The 8527-nt window shown below is 37.6% G+C and overlaps 1 protein-coding gene across 1 annotated transcript in view; it reads right to left on the bottom strand.

Annotated features, from left to right (window-relative positions):
- Positions 1-729: 729 nt before the first annotated feature.
- LOC127618662 (intermembrane lipid transfer protein VPS13D-like) overlaps positions 730-8527 on the bottom strand; it is a 68715-nt gene continuing 60917 nt past the window's right edge. Inside the window, exons 68-70 of the mRNA XM_052091241.1 lie at positions 5982-6113; positions 5055-5295; positions 730-2623 (exon numbers count right to left, since the gene is read on the bottom strand). Of these exons, the coding sequence (XP_051947201.1) occupies positions 2492-2623; positions 5055-5295; positions 5982-6113 (505 nt within the window). The 3' untranslated portion in view covers positions 730-2491. The remainder of the gene's footprint in view (positions 2624-5054; positions 5296-5981; positions 6114-8527) is intronic.

The following is an 8527-nucleotide window of genomic DNA, read 5'->3' as shown; positions in this document are numbered from 1 at the left end:
TAATCCATAAGACTCCAGTGGTTGAATATATATCTTCAGAAGCGATTTGACAGGCGTGAGTGAGAAACAGATCAAAGTTTGTACTTTTTTTACTATAAATTCTTCTCCCTGCCTAGTAGGTGGCAATATGCATGAAGAATTTGAATCGCCTATAACAAAAGAAGAAGATAGTGAAAGTGGAGATTGATAGTAAAAAAAGGACATAGTAATCTGTTTCTCACCCACACCAATCATATCACTTCTGAAGTTTTAGATTTAACCAATGGAGTCATGTGGATTACTTTTATGCTGACTTTGTATGCTTTTGGAGCTTTAAAGTTTTGGTACCCATTCACATGCAGTACCTACAGAGCCGAGGGTCAAGTCAATTTTATTTGTATAGCACCTTTCACAACACACATTGTTTCAAAGCAGCTTTACAGAAGATCAGCATTAACAGACGATAAAACTTTAATGTCTATAAAGTCGATGAATCACCATTGTGTAATTAGATAAAATACGATTCTTAATCGTGTTTAAAAATAACTAACTAATAGCTGTATTAATAACTCCAGTGAGCAAGCTGTAGGCGGGTGAGTAAATGATGAGAGAATTTAACTATTTTTTTTAATAGAAAAGGAACGATTATGTGCCCATGTGAGCAGCAAGCTCACTACCCCCAATTATCAATATTGAGTATTATCAATATTGATAATCGTAAACAAACAATAAATAAGATACTTTTAGTGTTAAACCATAATTTTAATTATTATTCTTTATACATTTGCATATTACAACAAAAATGTACACACTATATTTTACTTTGCATGTTTGTGCAATTGTATCTTAATTAGGAGACACCTGTTTGTATGTTCGTGTATTCAACATATCCATATTTAAATTACACACAACTTAGAAAACACATGACTTTAGGTGTAATGGTTGTGTTATCCTAAAGTATACTGACCAACATTCTTGGAGTAACAGTCTCAGAAATAAAAAAATTGCTTCAATAAACAGGTTTGATAGACTAGTAGATAAATGGATGATAAAAATCAAGCAAAGAAGTGGAAAGGTTGTTGTTCCTTTTTAAAAGAGAGAGAGAAAATTAGTAATGTCTGATCTTTGGTTGTCCGTAAGAAATATGCAGGAGGAAATGTAATGAATACCTCAAAAAAGGGAATCTATAAAAGGCAGATAATTGTAAGCTTAAGCACTGCAAAACACCAACATTATATGTTGCAATATATGTTGATTGTGTTTCAGAGTTTAAACTTTAAGAGATATAAAGCAACACAACATTTGCAATCCTAATTTCATTACATTCATTAAAAGAGTTACAGAAGAGGCAAGAAAAGATAAACTATGAGAAAAAAATCCCAGACCAGTTTTAGAGGGTGGACTGCACATGAAGAAGTGAAAAAGGCAGTGATGCAGTATATTATATAAACAGTATTTATTCTTCTTCTCTGTATTTTGTGTAGATGTGCATGTACAATACTGGTCAAAAGTTTTGAAACACTTGCTTGAAAAGTTTCTCATGATCTTAAAACTCAAATTTAATAAAAAAAAAAAAAAAGTTTTTTAAATTGATGACCAAATAATAAAGAAAAGCAGCCAATAAGTGCCCAACATAGATGGGAACTCCTTCAATACTGTTTAAAAAGCATCCCAGTGTGATACCTCAAGAAGTTGTTTGAGATAATGTCGAGTACATGTCTGCAAATTCTAGGCAAAGTGTGACTACTTTGAAGATGCTAAAATATAACATAGTTTTATTTAGTTTAGATTTTGTTTAGTCACAACATAATTCCCATATTTCAATTTATGTTATTCCATAGTTTTGATAACTTTACTATTATTCTAAAAGGTGAAAAAAAAAAATTGTAATAAAGAATGAGTGCGTTTCAAAACTTTTGACCAGTAGTGTGTGTATTTATGTGTTACTGATGGTTCGTCGGTGAATATTGAGGGCAGCTGCAGTTCCCTTAATTTATATAAGTGCAATTCATTCATAATGGACAATCACTCCAAACTCTCATTCAGAAATGAACTTTCATTTAAAGGCAGTTTTGTACAGCAATCCAAGATTCATTCCATCCCATATAATATTACATTTCAACATTTTATATACATGGCAGATAATGTCCTATTGGTATGTGCCTATTTATGTACATAGAGGATCTATAAACAAACATATACAGTGTCAGACTAGCTGTGTACATCTAGCGACAATCACAAGTAATTGTAGAAACAATTATAAAACAAAAACATTAATTAATCTAAGGTTTTCAGGGAACTTGATAAATTACTTATATATTCAAGTTAAATCTGTGCTTGCCAAGGTTTATAGCAACCCCTCTTGACTAGCTTGTGAGCATGTCCCGTCAACTGGCCTAAGTGGGTGATCACACTCTGCTGATTTATTACTATCCTTCCACAGAAACAGAAAAAAAGGAAATAGCAGTTGAAAAATTAGCATGAAACCCCAACCACCCTGTTTGGTGTTTGGTTAAGAATCTAATAATAAGATGTCCTCATTTTCGCTGGGAGGCAGCATCAGCTGTTGTTCATAGTAAAGGCTCTTGGCATAGTTGATTTCTTGTGAAATTTTGATAGCAAGGCTCTCATTTTTCACATGGACCTATGGAGAAGCAAAAAACAGATATAAGCTGCTCGGTTATTGAATTGCACTGCTAGATATTCATCAGATGGAATTTGTGAAATCAGTACTCCAGTACTGGTTCAGTAAGTTTTTAATTCACCAAAAAGCATGGGGCTACATTAGTTGCCTTGTAGATTCAAAATAACCGGCTCATAAGAGTCATTCATTCAGCGATCGGGCTACACTAGTTGCGCTGTATGTTTCACGCTGTAGATTAAAAAGAACCGGTTCACAAGAATCATTTGTTCAGGAATTTGGCTACACTGGTTGTGCTGTATGTTTTACTCTGTAGATTAAAAAGAACCATTTCACAAGAATAATTCGTCCGAGAATCGGGCTACACTGGTTGCACCTTATGTTTTGCTCTATACGGTATAAAAAAAAGAACCGGTTCATAAGTGTCATTCCTTCGGGAATCGGGCTACACTGGTTGCAGCATAAGTTTTGCCTTTTCACCTTATTCAGTCCCGCCTCTTTTCAGCACTCTACGCTTCCGTGTTTTGCCTCTTACCTTCTGGTTTGCATTGAAACTACTGAGAAGAGTCAATCAAAATGGATTATGTTTGGGAGCACAACGTGTTTTCACCAAGAGTTGATGGTGTGATTTCACAGTACCCCTTTATTACGTGAAAATGCTAGTGAGGTGTTTTTTGTTTGGTCACTTTAACTGTTAGTTTTTTCATCACACACGGAGGTAAACTGGAACTGGCAGATCACATTCAGACAGCAATTCCACACTACACTTTTTCATATTACAAGTGTTTTATTAATATAAGAGAAATTAATATAAGAGACTTTTTTTAGGTTTCAACTTGTTAATAATTTGTGTAACAATGTGTAGTTGACATTCAATTTCAAACATTGATGGCTCGTATTATTTCACATGCAAGTTAATAACATTAAAAGAAGTTACATTTGTACTTTATTTTTGTGCTGTACGTTTCACGCTGCAGATTCAAAAGAACCGGTTCATAAGAATAATTTGTTTGGGAATCGGGCTTTACTAGTTGCGCCATATGTTTTGCACTGTAGATTCAAAAGAACTGGCTCATAAGAGTAATTTGATCAGGAAATGGGCTACACTAGTTGAGCTGTATGTTTTGCACTATAGATTCAAAAGAATTGGCTCATAAGAGTCATTCATTCAGGGATTGTACTACACAGGTCTGCTGTATGGTTCATGCTGCACATTCAAAAGAACCGGTTCATTAGAGTCATTCGTTCAGGAATTGGGCAACACTGGTTGCACTGTATGTTTGCACTGTAGATTCAAAAGAACTGACTCATTGGAGTAATTTATTCAGGGATCGGGCTACACTGGTCGTGCTGTATGTTTTGCGCTGTAGATCAAAAAAAAATTTTTTGTGAGGGCTACACTGGACACGGTGTATGTTTCACGCTATAGATTCAAAAGAGCCTGCTCATAAGAGTCATTCATTCAGGAGTCGGGCAACACTAGTTGTGCTGTATGTTTTATGCTGTAGCAGCACACGGCTTCTTTTCCTGATAACACAGTAAACACTGTCAGATTATTTTAACACATTGTCCCATCCACATCGGCAGAAGAATGTACGTCTAAGTACCTGTGGCAGGGCGGAGGGCAGGGCCGGGGCGTGATCCTACACACCTGGTCCCGTATTAGGCTAATTATGTCTCTGTGAGGGTTAAAGGCTGGCTGCAGGGGATCGTGCGGGAGAGAGAAATCGCTTACGGCCATACCACCCTGAGCACGCCTGAACTCGTTTGATCCCGGGTTCTCGCCTCCTCCTTTCCATTGATCACTTTACACTGGTGCCGAAACCTGGGATCAGACGAGTTCCGGCGTGCTCAGGGTGGTATGGCCGTAAGTCAAAACTTAAGCAAAAGTCATGAAAATCATTCGGTATCAGTGTGTACAGAACCAAACTAACCAACTAGTTGATAATGATGTGATCAATAAAATCACTCAAATAGAGTTAAGCGTCTTCACTCATTCATATATTCCCCTGTAGATTCTTTCATCAGCTCTGCGCTCTCGGGGTAACATGTACATTGCAGTCCAGACAAAACGCAAATGCTGTTCATCAGCAGCCGCTTAGATGCGCATAAACAAAACATGGCAACAGCAGCTAACTAAACATTGCCATACGATGATATGTTTCTGGTGGTAATTTCTTTGCTCAAAAATAGCGAGCACAAAATGGATTAAACTGGTGGCATTTATGTTTCTTGTTCTCAGGCATGAGACGCTTCATTACATTGCCATGGTTATCACTTGTCGATCATCACAATTGCGAATTAACTCCTGTATTCTGTACACACAAGGAATGAAAATTTAGGAGATCCACTCCCACATTTAAATGCAGGTGTCACTCCCAAAACTTTGTAGTTTGTACATGGCCTTAGTGAACACTGAGGGTCAATCTCTTACCATAGGTTTCTGGTGTGATGGACCTGGAATGGCCACTCCACTACTGGTGCTTTCAGCTTTCTTGGTAAGCTGTACATACACTTTTCCATGGTCTTTGGACACCAGACAATGATAGAGGTCATCATATTTGACTTCTAAAAATATTGCTTCACGATCCATGTATTCCCCAGGCTTGAGAAAATACACCACTTTGGAGGAGATCAGCACACAGTACGTGTCTAGAGGCTCCACTGCAATGAAACTATGGAGGGGGAAAAACAAGCTTAGTAACTATGAGCTGCTTACAGCTAAGATTTCATTGTATGAGTATTACTTTGCATGGGTGTCTCTTTACAAAGAGCAGAAATGGTGCTTTGTCCTGTTAAAATCTGGGTTAAGTCAAATTAAATTGTATTACAGCACAGCAGAAATTCTATTCTGAGGAAATTCATCCACGGATTCCAATGCAAATTTGTGAAATTATGAACTCAATACTCCTTACGATTAATGAAGAAAGATTAAGTCAAGCATGGTACTTAGTGTAAAAATTGTTTTCAGATAAGAGATTAGCACACCAAATCAAACAGATGACTCGAAGACACGCAGTAGTGCCGTGTAAAAGACTGCAGAAGGCGGTGTGCTGAGGAGAGTAATGGCCTGTTTGGCACCTATGAGGACAGAGGTCAGGTGGGCCAGCAGGCATCTGCTGATCTGGATGGATTAGCCTCTTAGGTGATAAATGTCTTTTATTTCACTTTGAACAAGAAACCAGTCTTTGGGTTTCAAACCAATGTAGAAACTATCTACTAACAGAATCGATTAATCAATCAGTTGGCCTAAAAATAACATCTCTACAGAAAAGCAGCAGTTTTTTTTGTTTGTTTTTAATCATATATTCAATATGCAAGAATAGCACAGAACAGAATAACCGTCAGGCGGGATACTCACTATTCAGAGTGGATACTGTCCGTCAAGTGAAAGAGCTGTTCTTGTGCATCTGCTTGTAGGGAGGAGAATCGAGGCAGCAGCCCCTGAGGGCCAGTACAGCAACGTGGCTTTCTCAACCGCTGCACACTCAGCCTGAAACAGATACACAAAACACACAGGGATCATTACTTACAAAACCAACAGCCTTAAGAGGGTTAATGCTGGTGATTCCAAGTTGAAATGAACATTTTACTGGAAAGACTGAACCTTTTTTCTCTTTCCCCCCCTATTTCCCGTTAGTGTAGAACAGAGCCTCTTGAAATAACACCTGTTGTGCCACAATCCAAAAAACCCACATACTCAGACTCCTGCTATGCCTGTTAAGGTGATATCCAGCCAACATATCATGTGTTGAACTCTGTTTCACACTCAAGCACACCATATTGGTTTTAGGTGTGCAGTTCAACAGGCTCCGGATTCAGTGGACAGGGTCATGATAGCTTAGAGTTCTGGTGGTCCAGGCCAGTCAACAGCCTGTAGTGCCAATGCAAAGCTTGGGTCTCACTTCTCCTGCAAACAACTCCTCTTCTCTTTGGCTGCCACTGGTGGGCCAAGTGGAATTACTACATCTGGCTTGAATCTGGGCCAGCAGGCATTTGATTAGAGCTGATGGTTTCCAGTTGATTCATAAAGAAGTCAATGTACTGCATCTCTCTGTTCTGTTTAAACTAAAGCCGAATGCAGCTGCCGCTGTTCATCAAGAGCTGAACTCTGAATGCGAGATGTTGGGGAGAGAGGGTACCCAAGATGGACAAACCTGGAGTCTCTGAGTGGGTCTGGATCAAGTTGTGTTTTTTTTTTTTATTGCAACAACTTCTGCATTTCATATCACTTCTATAAAATTGAGACTACACTATGCGACTTCAGAAGGGTTTATGGCAAGTTCATGATTGCATGCAATGAAAAACAGCAACTTGATTAAAAGGTTAATTGTAGCATTAAATTAAACTGTTGTAAGCAATTACAACTAAATCAAATATTTTGAAGCCACTAGTTACTTCATTATGACATATCAAAGAAACCGTGGAATGTAAAAAAAACCACCAAAAAACAAAACAAAACAAAACAGGAATTCCACATGGACTTGGCTCTCTTGACAGCAAGCCATGGTTCATAATCATAACCGTAAGTCATGAGATCTGGCCCTTTGCATGACAGGACTTTAATAGACCCAGGGAGACTCCTAACCCCTCTCTCCAGCCTCACCCACTGCTTTGGAGGCGATTGAGCACAATGCCCTGCACCCGATTGTGGGATTGGAACAATAGGGTTCAATTCTAGGTCAGGCATAGGGCTTGGAGCTCAGCCAGTCAGTCGTCAATGGGTGCAAACAAACAGCTCTTACTTCTTGCTCCTTTCCGAGAAAGATCATGAGAAAAGGGGTTAAGGGTGGGTTTGCTGTGGAAGGCTGCTGTACGTAGGTGTTTAAAAAAACTAAAAACACGCCTGCTGGAGTATAAGCAAATTTCCATCTCTCTCTGGTCCAAAGCAAGACCTGTCACAGTAACATGTGGTGAGACATTTAGAGTGCTCATCATGCTTGGCTGATTAACATTTGTTTATCTTTCTAATCTTTTTATCTTTGGCTCACTGTCTGGGTCAATTCTGGTTCAACTGTGTACCCTTTTAACCTATTTGTATGCTGCAAACAAGTTAGAGTTCCAGGTACATTAGCCCTTCTCTTTTGTGTCTAAAAAGACAGAGGAGAGTACATTAGATATTCAGCACAGCTCCATTTTGATCATAAACATGCACATTGCCATAGGCTTGTTTTTCACACTTAAACACATAGTTTTATAGTAGCATTTCATCTTAAAAGAGCACCACCAGTATGTCAATGGTGGTTCTATTATTTTACAGTAGATATACGGTACACCTTGTATTTCGAGTGAAAAAAGCTGACAATTGGAATACTTAAACATTGTATCTGTAAAGAAGTACAGAATCATGGTTTATATGTTTGCTCGGCAGACAGAAAATTGGCTAAAAATCCCATAGACTTCAATTGAAAAGGTCCCTAGTCCCCCTTGATTTCAAACTTTGAACTTTATTTTGTATTTATTTTAACTAAAAGTTCAAATGAAACTGTAAAAAAATAAGTGCATTTAAAATGTGCTGTTCAACTTTTTGAAAGATGGCTTTACAACAGTTGTGAACATCTCTCTTTGGTAAAGAAGCTTCATCCATGCATTCTCTACCTGTTAGGTATTTCGTTATCCAGGAAAAGAAAAAAAAAAAAGAAAAAAATATATATATATATATATATATATATATATACATACACACACACGTACACACATTATTTTATCACTTTATTATTTATTTATTTGCTTTTTCGTTTCAGCTTGGAGTGCAATTTGAATTTAGAAATGTATTTGATTGAAGTTTTTCAAATCAATTATTTAATTTTCAATGCAAAATCACTAAAGCAAGAATAGTCACTATCCCTCAGCCCCGAGGTTTCCGATGTAATTGGATAAATAGATATATCGTGAAGGAGGGAACTA

Source organism: Xyrauchen texanus, chromosome 25 (genome assembly GCF_025860055.1).
Source record: "Xyrauchen texanus isolate HMW12.3.18 chromosome 25, RBS_HiC_50CHRs, whole genome shotgun sequence".
In the NCBI taxonomy this organism is placed as follows: Eukaryota; Metazoa; Chordata; class Actinopteri; order Cypriniformes; family Catostomidae; genus Xyrauchen; species Xyrauchen texanus.
Note: the sequence above shows the minus strand (reverse complement) of the source record. Positions and strands in the feature narration are given on the sequence as shown.